Genomic DNA, 22,054 nt, shown 5'->3' on the forward strand with positions numbered 1-22,054 from the left:
TATTCCTCCCAATCTTCCCTGTACCGGTTCTGACCATGAGGCTGTCTTTAAGGACTGTTCAAAGTTAGGGAGATGTCTTTTATTGAATCACTGGCACAGGATTGTCCACCCTGACTTACATGACTGTGGCAAGATCTCAGGGAATAAGTTTGGGACATCTTATATGAGAGCATGTGTTGTACCACTTGGCTGTGGCTGTTACATATTCAGATGTTATAATTCCTTGGGAGGAAGCCCAGGAATGGAGCAGCCAGCAAGGCGCACATGCACCCCTCGTGCCCCAAAGTGAGAGCCCAACCGATGCCACCCCTCTTCTGGATGTCATCTGGTGCATTTTGCACTCCACCCACCACTCCCAGTGACACCACTGCTGCAACATAGTAAGCATATGTAAAGTTAGGCAATGTGATATGGAATCATGCCCCTCAGCTATTGGTCATCATCCCAATTAAGTTGTCAGTGACAAGCACATCAAAACTCAACCAGACAACACCATGTTATCAACTGCTTCAGTTTATTATCGTCCACATTGTTTTTTCCACTTATTAATATTTTAAAAAGCAAAAAACAAAACTCAAATACAAGAATAAGAAGCAGCTGGAAAGACTGTGATAGTGAATGGTTTCAAAAAGGTGCAATAACTATACAAAAACACTGGAAAAAATCGTACAGGCAATTTGGCAATGAGTTTGTCATTCGATGACCAGTAGTAGAAACCTATTCTGCTTTTTGATAGGTACGAGTGGAGATCACGTTACCCATTGTCAGAGTCTGAAAGGCAAGAATACAGGTTTATACATATAAAGGTGGCATATAAATTTTTAACATCTGTACTAACTACAAGGTTTAACTCAGTGGTTCTCAGACTTCTCACCTTTGTGACCCCTTTTACATCTACACGTGGACATTCCCCACCGAGACTGAAATAGTATATGAATAAAAATATTTTGTTTGTTTATTGTGTGTATTTTCATTTACACATTAATGTATATTCATATACATTAGGAAATAGCCGTCCTCCTCTCAACCAGCCCACCTCACCCACAACCCTCCACTCAGGCAGAGGCTCCAAGCATCCTCCTTGCCTTCCTCTTCATCTCCAAGACAGAAAAAGTTGGGGAAGCAGAGGAGGAGTGGGGAGGGTGGCAGATCAGAGCCTCCAAGTCTCAAGCCTTCCTTGAGCAACACTCGTGCGTCCCCTAGAGCTCCCGCCCCACAGTTTGAGAACCACTGATTTAAATGACTGTGGCCCCATACAGACAGGCAACATAAAGCTGCTTCGGGTCACTTTGGAGGTATGCTGTTTAAACGATGCATGCATTCTAAGAGTCCGGAAGCCACACCAAAGCCATGATCCAGTCCTAAGAACTGGAGCGCAGCTTTGGCACAGCTTCCAGACTCTTAGGATACATGCATCATTTAAACAGCATACCTCCAAAGTGAGCCGAAGCAGCTTTATTTTGGCAGTATGTATGGGACCTGTATCTTCAGACATTTACCAATCTAGTCCTCCCTCCATTCTCGTGGTTTTGAAACTCGCGTCCCTCGCTTATGCGTGAGGGACAAACGGAATGGTAAACAACAGGTTGTGTGCCCAAGGCGCATGCCCACACGCCTATATTCAAGCCAGTGGGGCTTGAATATAAGTGAAACTCCATTTCATGATGAGGGGGTCTGAAATGGATCCCCCCACGAAAAAGGAGGGGCGACTGTAGAAGAAAAATCTTATCAAAGAAAAAGTACATGCCTTAAAAGAAAACAAGGCTGTAAACCTGTTCATATCTTCCAGATGCATGTTCCCCCAAAAAGCAGTAGGATATTTTTGTCCCATGTGGAATGTATGCATACAGTTCAAAGTATGAAGATGGAATTGCATGTGTGGGGCAAAGCCTTTGATTGTATAAATCATGAAAAAAGACATTTGATAGTCCTGATGTGTAGCCTGTACTCAGGAGAAGAGGCTTTCATTGGGACAGAATATAGGAAAATGAAATGGCTTCCAACTGGAAAGGGGATCAGCCAAGGATGTATTTTATTACCTTGTCTAACTTGTACACGGAACATATCATATGTAAAGCAGCATTAGACTCGGAGGAAGAGGCATGAAAACTGGAGGGACAATTTAAGATATGCAGATGATACCATACTAGCACAGAAAATAGTAAATAATTGAATGACTGTTGAAGAAATTCAAGGAAGAAAGTGCTAAGGCAGATTTATAGCTGAATATCAAGAAAACAAAAATAATTATCACAGATGACTTACATAACTTTAAAGTAAACTATAATGGCATCGAAATAATGCAATATTTTCTATACCTTGGCTGATTCTTTAGTCAGAAGGGAGACAGCAGTCAAGAAATCAAAAGACTAGGACTTAAAAAAAAATAGCTACAAAAGAACTAGACAAGATCCTGAAGTGTAAAGATATATAACTGAATACTAAAGTAAGGACTGTCCACTCCACTGTATTTCCAATTTCTATGTATGATTGTGAGAGCTGGACAGTGAAGAAAGCTGACGGGGGGGAAATCAACTCATTTGAAATGTGGTGCTGGAGAAGAATGTGACAGTTGCTGTGGAGTGATAAAAGAACAAATAAATGAGTCCTAGAGCAAATCAAGTCTGACCTTTCCCTGGAAGCCAAGATGACTAAACTTAGTGTTCTACTTTGGATATTTCATGAGAAGATCTCATTACAGATGGATGGACCCAATCACAGAAGCCATGTCTCCGAATTTTCAAGACCTTGGGAAGGCTGTTGATGATAAGGTGACTTGGAAGTTGCTCATTCATAGGTTTGCCATAAGTTGAAGTCATCCTGATGACAATTAACAACTTTAAAATATTAGACCTGGTTCTGGCCTCTGGGGATGTAGAGATCAGGCCTGTCCCCTTCTCTCTATGACAGCCCTTCAGGTATTTAAAGAATGCAATCATGTCACTCCTCAGTCTTGTCTTCACCAATTGAGCATGCTCAGTGTCTTCAATCTTTCCTCATCTGTTTAATTCTGCAAACCTCTTATCATCCTCTTGCTGTCCTCCTCTGAACCTGTTCCAACTTATCTATATCATTTCTTGAAATGTGGTGCACATAACTGAAAGCATTTCTCCAGATGAGGTCTGACCAATGCAGAATATAGCTGATCTATTACTTCCCTAGACTTGGAAACAATGCTTTTACTAATGCAGATTACAACACCTTCTTTGCTGCAGCATCATTCACCTTTTGCTGCAGCATCATATTTCTGGCTCATGTTCAATTTATGTTCAACAATAATCCCAAGTGTTGAGTGTGGTATTCAGTTGTCCACCACTGCCATTCAGCTCAAAGACTGTGTAGCACAATTGATGTGTAACTCTGCTTGAAGAGATTTATATTATGCACTGGCCAGGTAAGGTCTAGGCTAAAGTACTCATCTTTCACAACAGGGATATCTTAGAAGATCATTTGCACTCACCTAGGAGGGAATGGTTATAAGATGGTGCCAGCCACCGCCAACAGCACTTTAATTGCACAGCAGTTTAAGACAGTAAAAGTCTGCTGGCTGATCAATGGAGTGGGGACAGACCTTCAGACGATTCTTTTTCCTTAGAATGTCTCCTATTTCTGATGATCGGGTTTAAATTATATTGTTTACATATCTAACATCATGCCCTCTATGTAAAAAGGGAAGTATCTGCAGACGAAAATCTCTGAGGTTTGAAGAAATACAGTTAGCCCTCTGTATCCAAAGATTCTGCATCCAAAAATCCTACCACCTAGAGTTTGAAAATATTGCCCTCTCCCCAAAAAACAAACAAACCTTGATTTTGCCATTTTATATAAAGGCCATAGTTTTACTACACCATGGTATATAATGGGACTTGAGCATCCACAGATTTTGGTATCCATTTTTCTCCTCTTTTTTAAAAAACAAAACCTTGCCCATATAGACCGCAGGTTGCAGTAAGTGTACATATATTTTAACCATCTTACCAAAATTAGTTTTCCATCCTTCAGTTCTCGAACTAGCGAGGTCTCCTTTCCTTCCCATTTCTGCACGTGAACAAGTTTGCCTTCATCTAGTGTCACAATGGACTGGAGAAAAAAACAAAACAAGCTAATTCAATTGCCCCAGGACTTGCAGATTTATACTAGCTATGGGAAACCTTTGGTCTACCAGTTGTCTTAGTTTGCCACTCCTAGAGTAATTTGCCACATTCCAAAACATTTGGAGGGATAAAGGTATCTCTGGTTTATACAAAAAGAGGAATTGCTTGGGACTAACAAAAGAGAAGAGTCTGCAGTTAATAGTCTTCCCATCCATCAATATTTAACTAATGAAATTGGTACGTAAATTCCTCCTCTTTTTCAGGATACTAGCAGGCGATCTATACTTGCTAATGGGATCTGAATAAGTGGATATTTAATTTCAAGTCTGAGCTAGGGCCAATTGGACATGGCATTCACTGTGCCATTTGGCACATTTTTGAAAACTGTTCCCTAAATAGCAGTTGCAGGGGCTTGAGAACATAGGACATAAAGAGGAAGATTAACCCATGCAGTAATTAAAATTTGGAGGTAGAGGTGATCATCATATTCCCCAAAGCAACATGCCTAAGAGTATCCAAAAATATAGTCAGTTGGAGTGTGTAATGATTAACATCAAGACATATAAAACTAATTTATTACTATACACTGACAGCCATAGAGTAGTGAGCTGGCAATGGATGGTGGCCACAGATGATGCCATTACACCTACTAATGAAAAAGTATTGGCACTTTGACCCAATGCTCCACAGCTACAAAAGTTCTCCTGGTAACTGTCACTATATTTCACTCCACAAAGTTGATAAGAGACAAAAAAAAGCTACCATTTGGCACCAAGAGGAACTTACCATCTTTCTAATACAGCTGTCTCCCTCTGCTGGCTTTTAAATCAATGGGAAATTAACAATTGTTGCCTGAATGAATTGTGCAAAGAATGTGGCTTGTCTTCAATAGTGCTTAATAATGTGGATGGAAATGATGCTGGTTTATTTGTCTGTTCCTTCATTTGTTAGTTGTATTTATATTCCACTTTTCATCCATGACCTCAAGGTGACATACAGAGCACTTCTCCCTCTCCGTTGTCCTTGTGACAATCCTGCAGTATAAGTCTGGCTAAGAGACTGACTGGCACAATGCCACCTAGTCTGCAGAACTAATCCAATTTGACTGCCATGGCTCGATGCTATGGAAATCTGGACTTTGGATGTACTATAGTATATGGATGTACTATTTTAACTGTTGTAAGCCGCTTTGATTGTTTTAACAAAAAGCGAGGTATAAATAAAAGTTTTGTTTGTTTGTTTGTTTGTTTTGTAGTTTTTGGAGACAGTGAGCCTTCTCTGTTGGAGAGCTCAGGTGCCACAACAAACTACAGTTCCCAGAGTCTCATAGCACTGAGCCATGGCAGTTAAAGCGGTGTCAAATTCGATTACTTCTTCAGTGTGGCTGTAGCCCTAGTGAGGCTCAATGTGAACTAAGTGGCTCAATGTGAACTACAATCTGGATCTTCAAAGTCTCTGTTCAGCCCTCTTGACTGCTGTTCCTCTCTGGCCTGTTCCTGGCCTGGAATGCTCCTCCTTTCAATCTCTGGCCCTCTTTCAGGTCAGACATGTGTTACATTTGCTGCTTGTCCTCTGGATGTCTGCCAGCCAAAGTGATTTACTTTGGAGGTCAAGTGTGCAGCTTGTTAGTAATTTACACATAGTTACTTTGGGTGAGGGAGTCAATAAGATATTTCCATTGCCCTCATCATGCCTTTGACAGGACTGTTCCACCACTTTAATAAATATAGTTTTAACTCATTCATCATTCAGATATTACCAGGGATAAATTCCTCATAAGCAAGTGATTACTGTAGTTTTCTTTCTTTCTTTTTGGAGAGTAAGAGAGTTTTACAATTTAACTGTCAAAATTTCATTGCTCGTTTCCTTTTAGATTAGCATGCCAGAACCAAATTAAAAGCAAAACATGAGTTACACCTTTCAACCTAAGTTTAAAATTAAACGGATTAACTCCTGCAATTGTTTGTGTTTTTAAAAGGTTTTCTGGCACCATCACCAATTCACCTTGCAAGATGAAACAATAATAGACTATTGTAAACTAATAATACAATCATTATCATGAAGTGTAATTTATTGCACACTATAATCTGGAACTAGAAAGAAAGAAAAAAGCAGTAATACAACTTTCTCGGTCTGTGTCCATGTGTGTGCCTTCAAGTCACCTGTCATGGATTTCTTTAAGAGCCCATAAAGATCAAAGACATGGCGGAGGAACCGGTTTGTTCAAGGGCTGATAACAACAGAGGTTATTTTTATGAGCAGGAATCCAGTACTCCTAAATTAGCATTTTTATCAGTGCAAGCCTTCGCATGTGTACTCAAGAATAAATTCCACTGGATAAAGCAGGAGCAGGCAATAGAAGCAATACAATTATTTTGTCCTGCTCTGCTCTAAACAAGGATAAAGTCTCTAGATGTTGTCACTGGCCATGCTGATTAGGAGTTTCTGAGAGCTGGGATCAGAATAGCTTTATCTATATCCTACTTTATAGAAAAGCCACAGATAATATATGGCCCTTTGTTCAGATGCAGAAGCTTTTTGCAGGTAGATTTACTAGATCTCAGGGCCTGGCCCTTCTTCACTGATCTTTGAGGCAAAGGGGAGGAATCTCAGGGTGAGAGTTTTGCCGAGAAAATTACATGTATCTGTGGTTTTGGCCCTTTGCTTTTCAGCAGGTACCATAGACTTTTTACTGCCTAGAACCAAGCCTGGAAAATTATTTGATTGGACTACAATTATTAAAAGCAGTATTTGTGAATGTGTTAAAAACAGAGCTGGGGAAAATGCGATGTTTTTTTTCCTGTTCAATTCACAGCTTGGAAAACTTATTTTCCAAACAGATAAGTTTGTTTTCATATCCTAGATGTGACACTTATTATTTGAATTAAAGGCTCTGAGCAATTTTAACTAATCGTGCTTAATGACATCACCAAGAGCCATCCCTGACTCTCCAAAGTTGGCTCTAAAATCTGTGGGTCCAGGATGCTGCTGGGCTGGCAACCTAGTTTACAGGTTCTGCAAACAAAATCTCTTGAAAGAATCTGCATATTAAAATGGCCTGGGTGGATGGATGGTTCAATGTAATCTAGCAGAGGTGAGGATGCAAATCATACCCTTGAGGCCACTGACACAACAGGGAGAGTGTTTACCTGGAAAATCCAGGTTCTAAACAGTGGCATCCCTAGAGGAGTGTGGACGACACCAGATGACACCACTGCGCCACGAACATCTGTATTTTGACAGAAATGGACTGTGGCATTTGCCTGTATCTCTTTAAAATGCTGGAAAGATGGTGTGAGTAGGGTGAGGGTCAGTGGAAGGAGAAATGAGAGGCCCTAGTATTTTTTTTAAAAAAAATCAAATGTTAAAATTTAATTTTTAATTTTTTTAAAAAATAATTTTTTGAAAATTTTGTTTAAAAACATCACATTTTGCCAAATTTTCACTTTAACTGCATTAAACGATATATACGTAAACACATTTATTCTGCGCATATGATACTGTAATTGAAAGGTATAATTTTAAAGTTGCTAGTTGTTTATGTCACAGTTATCACCATCAGGAGTGTCACGGGTGTGTGTGTGTGTGTATGCAAGCCCCATAGGGTGATGACCCAGAAGGGAGGGTTGTCAGGGATTTGAAGGGTTAAAACACAGCACACAGGGAAATGATTGATGTGTGTGTGTTTGGCCATGAGCATTCAGCAGAGTGGTAAGGCTGATCAGCACAGCTGAAGCTCACTGTCTCAAGGACTCTTCAGTGTCCAAGTGCACGTAGCCATGGATGATGAAACATGTGTCTGGATTGCACAGGAGACACATGACATGGTTACACACCTGAACTCACTGGGTTTGGGAGACCACATGGTCTGGAGATTATATAAACCCAGGGGTTGCAAGGGATTGCTTGTGGGTTTGAAGTAGGAGTTGGATTGGTATGGTTTAGAGTTTTAGAGATCTAGTTTTGTATAATAGCACTGTGAATAAAGAGCATTTTGGGAGACTTAGTTTCTCTGGTGGTTTATCAGAAGAAGCTATAGCATCGGTTTGCTGTGTGTCCCCGGAGGTTCCTGCATTGCTTCAGTTCCTGGAAGACATCCAGTTGCTGTCATCCCAACTTGGACTTTGGAGCCACGCTTCTGCTTCTGGAAATTTGCCAGCTCTGCTCCAAGGGTCTGATTTAACCCCAGGACTCGTTTGAGTTGCTGACAGTGGTTGTTGGACCCCAGCAGTTGCACTGACAAGGGTGACACCCCAAAAGAGGGGGGTGACACCAGGTCAGATGCTTTGGCCTGCGCTGGCGCTCCTAGGCCCCACCTGGGCACTCTTCTGCCATGCCCAGGTGCTCCTAAGCCCTGCCAGGGTGCTCTTGGTGCCACATTGGTGCTGCTTCAACCAGTGTAGATGCTCTTAGGCTCTGCCCGGCTGCTCTGAGGGCTGTGTTAGCTCTCCCCAGTCCTACCCAGGTGCTGCTTGGGGCCCCAGAAACCCCACCAGAAGTCTAGGGCCAGATGCCCTGCCAGCAATCTGGGGTCAGAAGCCCCGCCCCCCACATTGGGTGTCACCTGGAGCAGGAATGCCACTGATTACCATTTCATTCAGTGATTTATGTGAATTAAGACTGATAAGCGAATTAGTACAAAAAACATTACTGAGGATTCTCTATGGGTATGGTATGGGAGCAGGTCAACAAGGCGGTGGCACCACAAGCCACTGCACCACATGACACCAACCCTAGTGATGCCACTGGTTCCAAATATCCTAAAGGCAGCAGATCCTGTCTGATTTTGGAAACTACGTCAGGTGGATGCGAGACCACCAATGAATACTTGGTGCTGTAGGCTATATTTCAGAGAAAGGAACTGGCATAATCACTTTTGAGTATTCCTTGTCTAACAATACCCTTATAGGGTCATCATAACTCAACAGACAACTTGAAGGTACATGCGCACACACTGTCCACACTGAGTCATGTAACCCACTGAGCCATGAATATTCCATCAGCCTGAACCACTGATAGGACTGTTGTTAGAAAGACAAAGAAGAAAAGAGTCATACATACAGTCTTGAATTCACTGGAAGACAGGAAGAGAACAGCTAATTAACAGCCCTGTTCTATATTATTCTAGGTCCCTTGTCTTCTAAGATAAGGCAGGGAGATGGAGAGGGCCTTCTTAGTTGTGGCACCCCACCTGCAGAAATCTTTCCCACTGAGATCTACCAAATACCTATTCTACTGTGACTTTGGCATTAAAGACTAAAAACCTGATGTTACTGAGAAGCCATGCTTAAATCTGTTGAGTTGTGTTATGATTTTTAGTCTAACTTTAGTTTGTTTGGCATTTTTAATAGATTGTGAGCAATGCTGAGAGCACTTATGAACTTAAATTGCGGGCAAGCAAATTCAATGCATAAAACTTGAGGAGTTTCTATTCCCTATAAATAATCTAGCAGTGTATAACATGCACTGGGTACAGTGGATAACATGGGTACAGTGCATAACATGATAGTAAACTATATACTTTGCATGCAGAAAGTTCTAGGTTCAGTCCTCAGAATATACAGCTTTAAAACAAAACAGAGAGCAGATGATATGGGAAATCTCTGCCGGAGAAAGCTGCTGCTGGTTGGCCTACACAATAAAGGGCTAAATGGGGAAACAGCTTGGCCTGTATAAAGCATGTCTTCATGTCCAGCACATTGGTAGCATCTGACAGACTCTAGCATGGCAGTCAATGCCTTCAACTCTTACCTTGACATGTCTGTCATCTGCTGTTGTTTCATCAAATTCTTCTCCCAATTTAAAGTTAATCTCTGTGCTCTTGAAGGTACTCTGAGTCTTGATGGTGACCTTTTCCCCATCTACTTCAATAATGGTGGTAGGTTTGGTCATGTTCGCAATCTGTCTTGTGGCAAAACCCACACCTGCCAGAGAAGAAATAAAAACATAACTCATTAAGTCATAAGCAGCCTAAAAACTTGGAGCAATAAAGAGGAATATTTTACTGCTGCAGTTAATTATTGGGGGATCTGCTTCAATACTCTGATAACCAGATCAAAAATCCTCCTCCTAACATACTTCTCTGCTGATTTTGAGATCTAGAAACACTCATGCTTGATCTGCCAGAAATGAAGCTGCACAAACTTGCCAAGCAATCCAACATTCCTCCTCCTCCACCATCACTTCTCGTAATGTGCCTTTGCTTTTATTCCAGTCTCAAATAGTAACTCTGGAAGTATGCCTGGGTGTTTGGGAGGTATGGTCTACATACTTTCTTTGACCCAATATACTACAGCAGAAGCAGGCTACTTAGTGCTCTCCAGATATTACGGACTACAACTCCCATCTGCTCCAACCAGGATAATCTGGGATTATGGTTACCGTAAACCAAAACAACTGGCTCACACTAGGCCACCTATATTGTAATGAAGTGAAAGTTTAGCCCTATTCAGACATGATGAACGGAGATTAAAATAAACACCCACGGAGCAGGGATGCTAGTTCTGCCTCCCCCGGTTACTACCTCCACTGAATTTCTTGCCCAGACAGTAACTTTCTGAAGAAGATATCTTCTGTATGGCTCTCTACAGGATCTGGAATGCTGTTTCCCCCCCTCTTAGATATATGGAGAGCCTCCACTTCTAGACGAAGTGGTCTTTTTGGCTTTTCATTTGATTGCATTCCTTGGCATCATCTCTTTTCCCCCTACGTATGGCTAGTCTTGACAGTAAAATACACAATAATTGACATTGTGCACTTCCCCATTAAGCATCAAGACCAAAAGGCCTCAGTGACAGTAGGCCCCGTGGAAGGAATAGAAGGACTTGCTTTCAGTTTGGGGCATGCAACATCCATCAGAACTGATTTTAGTGACAATATTATATCAGTTTAAATCAGATGTCCAGAACATAGATGTCTAGTAAATACTGCTAGAAGATATCACTGTATACTTTCTCCTTTTCAGATCCAATCATCATTGCCCATATATTTTTGGACGCTGCGAGGTGTCATATAACAGTCTGTGGGATGATACATGAATTGGGAACCACTGAATACTTTTCATTGATGTCCATGATGGGGTCACAGTCTGACTTACGGTATGTTGTAATAGTAGCACTGTCACGATGAGGGCAGGGAATGGAAATAACGTGGCCCTCCAAATATTGTTGCACTAAATGACCTGCTGGAGGAGATCGGTCTTATTACCACTTTAGATGCTTTTAAGAAAGCTCTTAAGATGGATCTCTTCCAGCAGGCCATCCCATCTGACCCTGTATAAAATAATCCCATGCATTCCAATGTTCCAACTCATTGACCGCGATTAGGAGAAAATTTATTTTTAATTTGTTATTGTATTATGGGAGAGTTAACGTTTTTATTGGAATTACCATTGTAGACTATTTGTATTGTGTTTTTATTGTTTATTGTATTTTATCCACTTGTAATCCCGCCTCGATCTGTAGGGAGAGATGGGAAATATAAATTTATTATTATTATTATTATTATTATTATTATTATTATTATATCTTCCAACAGCCCTAGCCATTATCTGGAGAGCTGCTGAACTCTCACCTCCCTGATATCCAGGGGCCATGGGATTGGCAACCCTTGGCCTTTCAAATATTGGACCACAGCTTGTGGTGGGAAGTTACAATTCAATATCTCCTGGAAGGGCACTTGTTTCCCAACCATGGTGTGAAAAGATGATTCAAAATGATTTTTCCAATGTGTGCTTGAGCTATATGTAGGCTCCACTAGGTCTGAGAAGGCTATAGGCTACTGGGGTAGAGGGACCTTTAGTCTGATTCAGCAAGGATCTTGGGATGTGCTTGCAAAGCTACTTGGTTAAACTGTCCACCCCAATAAGAGAAATCAGGAATAGAAAAAAAGAAGACCCCTACCCATTACTTTGTTGACCTCCTTTTCAGAGTCTGTCCCTGTCAGTTTGTTTTCAAACATGCTATGAAGATCTGTCATTTCAGACAGCCCTGAACAGGGATGGGCATGTGGGAAGGTCTGGAATTACGGATCATTTTCTGTAGATTTAAGGTGTGTTATTACTAGTCTGATCAGCGGTTGAGTTCACCTATCTGGACTTGTTTGGACCGAGTTCTAATACATTTGTTGTTGGGAAAACAAAACTTATTACTAGTAACCAGTTACTAGTTAATAATTGTTATATGTTAATAATCACCTCCACATTCTGTTATAAATTACGGTACTACTGACACTGCAGTTTAACAGTTATGCTTGTCTTGGGAGGTTTTGTGGGGTGGGTTTGCCTAGCACGGTGATTTTGAAATATTTAAATGTTTAAAAAGCTGGGTTAGACTAAAGGTGGGGTTTGGGAGAGCAGGAGCTCAGGCCTCTGGAATTAGTTCTGAAGAAAGTGGCCTTCTTCTGCCATTCAATGGAGAGGACTCCTAATGACCCTCAAGTGTTTACATATGATAAAGTGCAAACAACAGCCTGCCAAGCAGGATTTGGGGGCCTGGGTTTTGTCTTGAACAGAAGGTGTGGCAGGTAGAGAAGCAGGCCTCATTCACGCCACTTGGATTCCTTCGGAGTGGACTTACCCACATTTTGTTGCTTTTGTTTAATTGAAGTTTTGTCTATTGGCCAAAATATCACATGAGAAGCACTTGCTCCATTGGTTCTCCACAGCTGTGCTTGGGAAAACACTGTGCACTCAAGAACCCAACATAAGATCAAACCCTACAGCCAGCAGCAATCCATCTGTTTCTCTCAGCCAACAGCCATGCAGCAGGGACGTAGCCAAGGGCGGGGGTTCTTGGGGTCCGGACCCCCCCTTCCGTTAGAAAAATGAATGGTGCGTGCTGCTGCGCTGCCGCACCCAAGCCCCAATATAATGGTGGCACTTAGTCTGGAAACCCCCCCTTCCTAAAATCCTGGCTACGTCCCTGCATGCAGTGCAGTGATTCAAATATCAGATTAGGATTCCAATTTCCCCTGTCATAAACGACTACAGGGTGACTCTTGACCAGTTCCTCAACTGTATCTACCTCACCAGGTGGATGTGAAGATAAAGTGTATGTGTATAAGGATATCAATCTGAGATCACAGGAGGAAAGACAGGTCAAGAGATAATATAATAAGTATTAGAAGTGTACTGTACTTTCAGAATGGGATGGATGATAGATGGATCTGCTTTCCACTTCCCAAAGATGCGAACTACCAGCTGTTTAGGGACTGGGTATATGAACTTTGCATTACTTACTTGGGCCAGTTTTGCTTTTAAAATGGGATGCTCATTTCCATTTTAAACATCTGAGGAAGCTCAGACTATGAGGATACAAAGGATTTTGAGGACAGGCCACAGTTTCCTCAAACATGGAAGTGCTTGTCAGGTCTCAGGTTCAGTTCCCAGTATCACCAGCTACACAGATTTCTAGGAGCAGGTGATGGGAAAGACTGCTCTTGAGACTCATTCCAGTCAAAAGGACTGGGCAAGGGAGGCAAAGTCTCCTACAAAAGTATTACTCAAAGTTGTAGGTCCCAGGTCTGGGGCTGGTCCCTGAGTCATTGGCTGCCAGTCCCTGGTAAGTTTTTAGAAAAGAAAATTGCACCCAATGGGCCCCAATTTAGTGTTGGTTCCTGGTGCACTGGAAGGGAAAATATTGCCAGTCCTGCACACCAACTTGCCTGAGAAGGATAGAAAGAATATTTGGAAATATTCAAAAATTGGTTGGGAAAAAAAACCCAAACGTTTTTTGAGTGTTGAGAAACCCCGATGAGAAGCATCCTGGACAAAAATCTCTGCAGTTCAAGACTTTTCTGTGCAAAATTTGGATGTGGTTGTTTTGCAGCTCTTTCTGTGCAGAACATACTATTTCTACACAGAAAATAAAGCAAATGGTGACACTGTGCCAAGTTCAAATATGGCTGATTTGGGTAGAAAACAGCCTTTCCTGCACTGTTTTCTGCACAATAATCTTTGTACACAGAGACAATGTATCTCAGAGAAAAGAACTTGTAATACCTCTGCTGAATACTGTATTACTTGCCTAAGAAAATCCTATGAAATTCATAGGGTGGCCATAAATCCACAGGCTACTTGGAAGCAGCGAATACACATTCATAAAATATGACTACTACAACTGCTGGAAAAAGCTGGTCCTTCGGTTCTCCTTTGCAAGAGACAGAAAGAGCTGGAGCTGGCTTGTTCCGGCCTAGGATTACCAGATAGTCTCCGTTTTGTCAGGACACACCCTACATTTCATTCTTCTGTCCAGGAGGAATTCCAGAATGTCCTGCATATTGAGCATGACTAAGAAGCCCATTGAGTAACACCACTTTCTTGTTCTCCTTGGAGAAATGTGTCTACTTGTTAGCCTTGTCCTAGTTGCAAACACAGGGATAGGATGGATCTTTCTCAAGTTCTTTTTTCCCTAGGAGCAGCAGCAGACCAGACTCCAGAGCTGGAGTTGTCTCTCTGAGGAACAATAAAATACCATATAGGTAATATAGCTGTAACCATTGAACTAAATCTATATTTCCGTGGCTGCATCCTATTTGACCCCATTTGACCTAATCCCGTCTGACCCCACTTGTGCTGCCATGGCTCAGTGCTATGGAATTCTGGGAAGTGTGGCTTTGTGAGACCTTTTGCCTTCTCGGTCTGTCGGGGATGCTTAGATTTAGATTTCCTGCATGGCAGGGGGGTTGGACTGGATGGCCCTTGCGATCTCTTCCAACTCTATGATTCTAACTACCATCCTCTGAATTCCATAGCTTTGAGCCATGGCTGGTGTCAAACTGGATTATTTGAGCAGTGCAGATGCAGCCTGTTTTTACCTTCATATTTGGTAATGTCTGTTTATTTTTGAGCAGCCTACATCTCGCAATGCCTTGTCCTCCTTTGCTTTGGTTCTGGGGAGATCTGGTCACCCTGTTCTGCCCAGGACACATCCCAGGATAGCCATGCCCAGCCTGGGAAGGGGAAGAGCACTTGCTGGGGGTCAGCCATCACAGCCATCTCCTGTTACTGAAGGGAAAGGGGTGCTCCCTGCCTCCTTGGGCTCCCTGGCCCCTTCCCAGGTTGGCTCTAGACCCCAAAAGAAGAAGGTCTGGGCACCACCAACTGCAGCAGGATGGCCAGGATGGTCCTTGATGCACATCTTTGGAAGAAGGGAGTCCGACTGGGTTGGTGGTTGCATCTGCACTGGAAAAATAATCTGGTTTGATACCATTTGAACTGCCATGGCTCCGAGACTATGCATGAATGGGAGCTAGGAGTTCTAGCAGACTACAAGTTGAACATGAGTCAACAGTACGATACGGCAGCTAAAAAGGCCAATACAATTTCAGGCTGCATGAATAGATGTATATTGTCTAGATCAAGGGAAGTAATAGTGCCACTCTATTCTGCTCTGGTCAGGCCCACCTGGAATATTGTGTCCAGTTCTGGGAACCACAATTCAAAAAAGACATTGAGAAACTGGAGCCATGTGTCCAAAGGAGGGCAACTAAAATGGTGAAGGGTCTGGAAACCATGTCCTATGAGGAAAGACTCAGGGAGTTGGGGATGTTTAGCCTGGAGAAGAGAAGGTTAAGAGGTGATATGATAGCCCTGTTTAAGTATTTGAAGGGATGTCATATTGAGGAGAGAGCAAGCTTGTTTTCTGCTCCTCCAGAGAACAAGACCCGGTACAATGGATGCAAACTACAGGAAAAGGGATTCCAGCTCAACATTAGGAGGAACTTCCGGAGAGTAAGGGCTGTTCGACAGAGGAACACACTCCTCCCTTGGACTAACTTAGCCTATGGTGGAGTCTCCTTCCCTGGAGGTCTTTAAACAGAGGCTGGATGGCCATTTGTCAGGGATGAGAGTTCCTGCATGGCACAATGGGGTTGGACTGGGTAGCCCTTGGGGTTCTCTTCCAACTCTACAATTCTATCATTCTATGATTCAGGCAATGGAATTCTGGGAATCGTTGTGCCACCACAGAAACACCTCTGAAGAAGTTGGCTCCCAAAGCTCCAGCTACCAATGTCCCTCTTTTTCATCTCCAAGGGTGTTGCCAGATCTCTTGCCAGACTGAGGTCCAAGGGACCCTGCTGCACGAATCCAGTTAGAGAGGGCTGCAACTGCCCTGGCTCAATGCTCGGGGATTCTGGGAACTATCCTTTCGGGGAGACATGGAGCCTTCTCTGTTTGGAACCTGATTCCTGAGACTAAACCGACTCGATGGCTTCGTTTGGACAGAGCCAAAGCTTGCAATGCGATGCAGTGGGCTGCATCCGCCCTGGAGAAATAATGCCGTTTGACACCATGGCTACAAATGACAGAATGCCATCTCCTGGAGCCATGACAGTTCAAGCGGGATCAAACCACCTTATTTCTCCAGTGCAGATGCATCCTATCAAGGAGCCCTCCCAGGCTGCAATCTGAAGAGCAAAGGCAGCCTTTTCCCCACTCCTGCTTTGGCTAGGGTTCCTGAAAAGAAAATGAAATAAATAAATAAATAAATAAATAAGACCCCCCCCCCCAAGATCCCTTTGGCCAGGAGGTGCCCTTGCCCGGATCCCGATGCCAAGGGACCAAATGCCAGCCTCCGCCCAGCTCTGTGCCCTTCAGCCACGAGGCTTGGCATTGCTCCGAGAGAGAGGGGGAGAGAGAGAGAGAGGAAGGAAGGAAGGAAGGAAGGAAGGAAGGAAGGAAGGCTGGGTGTGATGCACTGGGTGGGGTCGGGGAGACCTTGGTAGGTGGGACTACAACTCCCATTCTGCCAAAGAGAGGATCGGGGTCGGGGATGATGGGAGTCACGGTCTGAAAAAGCAGGGATCCAGGGCTTTGCTTCCAGGGGAGGCTGGAGGCTGCTGCAAGGTCCTTTTGCAGAGAGAGGGCCCAGCCATTGCAAGGCAGAGACAAAGCTATGAGGCAGAGGCTGCAAAGCCAAGCCTCAGGGAGGGTTGACAGATTGCAGACAACTGCAGATCGGGGGCTGAGATTGCAGATCAGATCCCGAGGGCAGAGGCATCCCCTGCAGATCGGAGCCCTGGGGAGAGTTTAGGGACTGCAGCGGACCCACTGGAGGCAAGCAGGGCGGCTGAGGCTGTCTCTAGAGCTTGCAGATCAGGGATAATAAGGGATTGCAGACTGTAAGACCTACAGAGCTTGCAAATCGGACCTCTGGGGACGGAGACTGCAGAGAGCCCTGGCGGATGGGAGGATCTACAACTGCATCCACACTGGAGGAATAACCCGGTTTGGCATCGGTTTAACTTGTCTGGCTCAAGGCTATGGGATTCTGGGAGCTGGAGTATGTTCTGGGGCCCCACGACATACTCCACCTCCCAGAATCCCATAGCCTTGAGCCAGACAACAAGTTAAACCGATGCCAAACCGGGTTATTCCTCCAGTGTGCATGCAACTAAGGATTGCAGACCAGACCCCCCCCCCCTTTCCCACTTTGGCTAAGCAGAGCCTGCTCTCCCTGGAATCATAAGGCAGGCATCCCTGCCTGGCTCTCACCGATGGCCTTCATGTATTCATCGAAGGCGTTGCTCTCGATCAGGTTCCAGGTGCCGGAGAAGGCTTGGACCATGGCGCCACGAGGAAGGCAGGCAACGCTGGAGGGAAGCTTCCTGGGTCTCTTCTGCTGCTGCTGCTGCTGCTGCTGCTGCTGCTGCTGCTGCTGCTGCTGCTGCTGCTGCTGCTGCTGCTGGTGGAGGATCCTCTTCTTCTTCTTGCAGGCGGGGCCGGCTTTAAATAGCAGCTGCAACGAAGACGTCACAGGATGGAAAAGCACGAGCCACAGCCAGGCTCCCCTCTCTCGCTCTGTCTCTCGCAGGTGCAGCTGTCCAGCAGAGAAGGCTGCTGCTGCTGCTGCTGCTGCTGCCCAGGGCCCTCCCTCCTTCCTTCCCTCCCTCCTCTGACCCACTCTTCCAGAGCAAGCTCAGCAGTGGCTCCTCTTCAGACTGGCAGATAGAATCAGGGCCCTGATCCAGGCCAACCCCCTTCTGCCATGCAGGAACTCTCCATCAAAGCATCCCCATTGACAGATGGCCATCCAGCCTCTGCTTCAAGACCTCCAAGGAAGGAGACTCCACTACACTCCGAGGAAGGAGTGTGTTCCACTGTTGAACAGCCCTTACTCTCAGGAAGTCCCTCCTAATGTTGAGCTGGGATCTCTTTTCCTGCACCTTGCATCCATTGTTCTGGGTCCTATTCTCTGGAGCAGCAGAAAACAAGCTTGCTCCCTCCTCAAGGTGACATCCCTTCAAGTATTTAAACAGGGCTAGGATTAATGGCCCATCTGGATTTCAGGAGGGCCTTGGCAAGGTCCCCCAGGAGCAGTCTTGCCAATTTCCAGGGAATTCCCTGGTTTGGGGGGGGGGGGTAATAAAAAGCCTTTCCAGGTAATTTCTGGGTATATAAAATGTATGGGGAATTTCTGAAGATTTAAACCTTCCCGTTGGATAATGAAAAGTCTTCCTGTTTATGGGGAATTATTTCACTTCCCGCCCCCCAAAATGGCCAAAAATCCCTTTAAGGTCTGATCTGTTTCAAAGAAAGTGAATTGTATAAAACTTTAATAACAGATGTTTTTGCATGATGTGAAAGTTTTGATACCATTGTTTTATAACTGTAAGAGTCTGTATAATTTTAACCATTCTTTTTTGTTTCCTTTGGTAAAATTATGTTAAAATTCAAAAAAAAAAAAAAGGGGGGGGGTTCCTTATAGAGTCAGCCAGCTTTAGCCATTCGGAATTGGTGGTTACTAAAAAATACTCAAAAAACACAAAAACTTGGAAAACCCCATCGTTTTTATAGTGGTAATGTGACTTGAGAAAGGCAATGTTAGACCATCCCACCATTTACATCTTCCAACATTTGGGTTTGGACCCTCGCTGCTGTGGCACCTGAGTTATGGGACATCCTTCCCTCCAGGCCCAATTGGTACCAAAGTTGCTCCTTTTTAGGCACTAATTTTGAAAAAAGGCAAAGGTTTCCCCTTTTACAAAGTTGTCACGTCGTGTCCAACTGTATGGGATGGTGCTAATCTCCATTACTAAGCCAAAGAACCAGCATTGTCAAAGATAATTCTGTGATCACGTGGCCAGCAGGACTGCAAAGAACACTGGTACCTTCCCACCAAAGTGGTACCTATTTATCTACTTGCACTTTTACATGCTTTCAAACTGCAAGGTTGGCAGAAGCTGGGACTAGTGACAGGAGCTCACTCTGGAGTTTAGCACAGGAATTTCTATTAATTTCAAACGAAAAGAAACTGGGGCCGGAATGCATTCACGTGAATTCTCTAGTTCAGCGAATTTACGTGAATTCGAATTGCATTCAAACTGACTTCCCATTGCCCAAAAATAGCTTGCCATTGCCCTAATTTGTGTGTGATCACGTCTCATGCAATAACGTGAAACCCCATGATTGCATTCGGACTGACTTCCCATTGCCCAAAATTGCATGTGGTAGTCTATCGCACAATAATGTTAAACCTCATGATTGCGTTCGGACTGACTTCCCATTGCCCAAAATTGCATGTGGTAGTCTATTGCACAATAATGTTAAACCCCATGATTGTGTTCGGACTGACTTCCCATTGCCCAAAATTGCGTGTGGTGGTCTGTCACACGATAACGTGAAACCCCATGATTGCATTCAGACTGACTTCCCATTGCCCAAAATTGCATGTGGTAGTCTATCACACAATGACGTGAAACCCATGATTGCATTCAGACTGACTTCCTATTGCCCAAAATTGCATGTGGTAGTCTATCGCACAATAATGTTAAACCCCATGATTGTGTTCGGACTGACTTCCCATTGCCCAAAATTGCGTGTGGTGGTCTGTCACACGATAACGTGAAACCCCATGATTGCATTCGGACTGACTTCCCATTGCCCGAAATTGCATGTGGTAGTCTATCACACAATAACGTGAAACCCCATGATTGCATTCGGATTGACTTCCCGTTGCACCAAAATTGTATGTGGTGGTCTGTCACGCGATAATGTGAAACCCCATGATTGCATTTGGATTGCCATTGGATTATACTTCCAATTTCCCTTGTCTGATAAACTCCAGAAGAAGGAGGAGTGAAGATAGGAGGAAGGAATGTCAACTGTTTAAGATATGTGAATGATACCACATCACTAGTGGATAACATCACAGACTGGGAACAATTACTCAAGAAGATCAAATATGAAGGTGCAAAGACAGGTTTAATGCTGAATATAAACAAAGCAAAACAAAATGACCATGGAAGAAACTCATAAATTCAATTCTAGACAATGAAGAAATTGAAGTAATTAAATAATTCATGTACCTAGGATCAAAAATCAATCAGAATGGGGACTGCAAACAAGAAATAAGAAGATTAGGTATCTGAAGGGCAGCTATGAATGAAGATCTTAAAGAGTGAAGACACACAATTGAGCACTAAAGTCAGAATTGTCCAAGCCATTGTGGAGCTGAACAATGAAGAAAACAGATAGGAAAAGAATCAACTCATTTCAGATGTGGTGAAAAAGAGTGCTGAGGATACCATGGACAGCCAAAAAGACAAACAAATTTGGGTACTGGAACAGATCAAACCAGAAATCCCTCTGGAAGTCAAGGTGATGAAACTGAGGCTGTTGTATTTTGGCCACATCATGAAAAGGCATGATTCGCTCAAAAAGACATGAGTTCTTGGAACGGTGGAGGGCAGAAGAATGAGAGGTAAGCCACACACCAGATGGATGGACTCAGTTGGGGAGATCATGGGCAGGAGTCTGCAGGAACCAAGCAGAGCAGTGGGTGGTAGAGGGTCTTGGAGATGCCTCATCCATGGATCGCCATGGGCCAGGGCTGGCTCAAGGGCAGTTAACAACAACATGTGTGTTTAAAACCTGTTTGCCTGATGAAGAAACCAGTGGAGCGTTGAAAGCTTGCAATATGTGTTTTGTGCTTTTTGGTTGCCCCAATATCACTGTTTTGTGGATTTTGGATATTATTGTACTTTGCTACATTGCCAACACAAATAAGTAATACAATAAGGTATAAGTAGCTAATTAAATGAGGCAGCATGGTGTAGTGGTTTGAGCCTTGGAACTCCATGACTCAGGGCCAGGGCTCAAATCCCCTCTCAACCATGTAAAGCCACTTGGTGACTTTAAGCAAGCCACATTCTCTCAGTCTCAGAAGAAGGCAAAGGCCAACCTCCTCTGAACAAATCTTGCCAAGAAACCCTGTGGGTTACTATAAATTGGAAACTACTTGTAAGCACACAATGTAAAAACAGCAAGCTAGTTACTGTGCTGTAATAGTTAAGAGCGACCCAGGTTTAAATCTGATTTTAACCAGAAAGATCACTACAGGCAAGGCACTATTTCTCAATTTAACCTACTTTTCAGGGTTGTTGTGAGACAAAAATCAGGAAAGGGAGCATGCTATATGCTGCTTTGAACACTTTGGAGGAAAGGTAGGATAAAACTGTGTCTAACAAACATAACAAAGAACCCCTCATTTGTTGTTACATATGTTTTTTTCCCTTTTTCTTCTTTTAAAGTTACTACTTTTTATCCCTTTCACTTTTTGGGTGAAGACCTATGGAGACACGGTTATATATGGTTCTTCCCCCACTGTGTAGTCACAAAAAAACCAATGAAAAAGGAAAGGCTGGCATAAATTCTATTGGTAGCCCTGGCTAGAGTAGTCAGTTGAATCAGTTGGAATTACCTATGTGTTGACTTACCATTCAGCAATTGATTCAATAAGTTTACTCTATTTGGAACTAACAGCAGGATTCCAGCCGTTATATACAGTGCACCCACCCCAACCATGGGCTTGCCATCTGCGGATGTGAGCATCCACAGACAGCATGACCTATTGACTTTAGTGGCCATGTGTGCATGCGATCTTGGGAGAGCAGCTGTGTGTGCAATGAATTTCACTGAATTCCATGAGGTTTATTCCCAGGTAAGTGTATACAGAGTT

The 22,054-nt window shown here is 43.5% G+C and overlaps 1 protein-coding gene across 1 annotated transcript; it reads right to left on the reverse strand.

The window, feature by feature from the left end:
* Positions 1-492: 492 nt before the first annotated feature.
* Positions 493-17,714, reverse strand: LOC149301700 (fatty acid-binding protein, heart-like). Its single transcript, XM_089482861.1, has 4 exons — positions 17,590-17,714; positions 9,846-10,018; positions 3,979-4,080; positions 493-771 (listed from the first exon to the last, which is right to left on the reverse strand). Exons 1-4 carry the CDS (start codon positions 17,660-17,662, stop codon positions 718-720), a joined length of 402 nt encoding a protein of 133 aa, XP_089338987.1. The 5' UTR covers positions 17,663-17,714; the 3' UTR covers positions 493-717.
* Between the last annotated feature and the right edge of the window lie 4,340 nt (positions 17,715-22,054).

The sequence above is a fragment of the Sceloporus occidentalis genome, unplaced genomic scaffold (assembly GCF_023333645.1).
Source record: "Sceloporus occidentalis isolate IW3139 unplaced genomic scaffold, rSceOcc1.0.p SCAF_20, whole genome shotgun sequence".
NCBI lineage: Eukaryota > Metazoa > Chordata > Lepidosauria > Squamata > Phrynosomatidae > Sceloporus > Sceloporus occidentalis.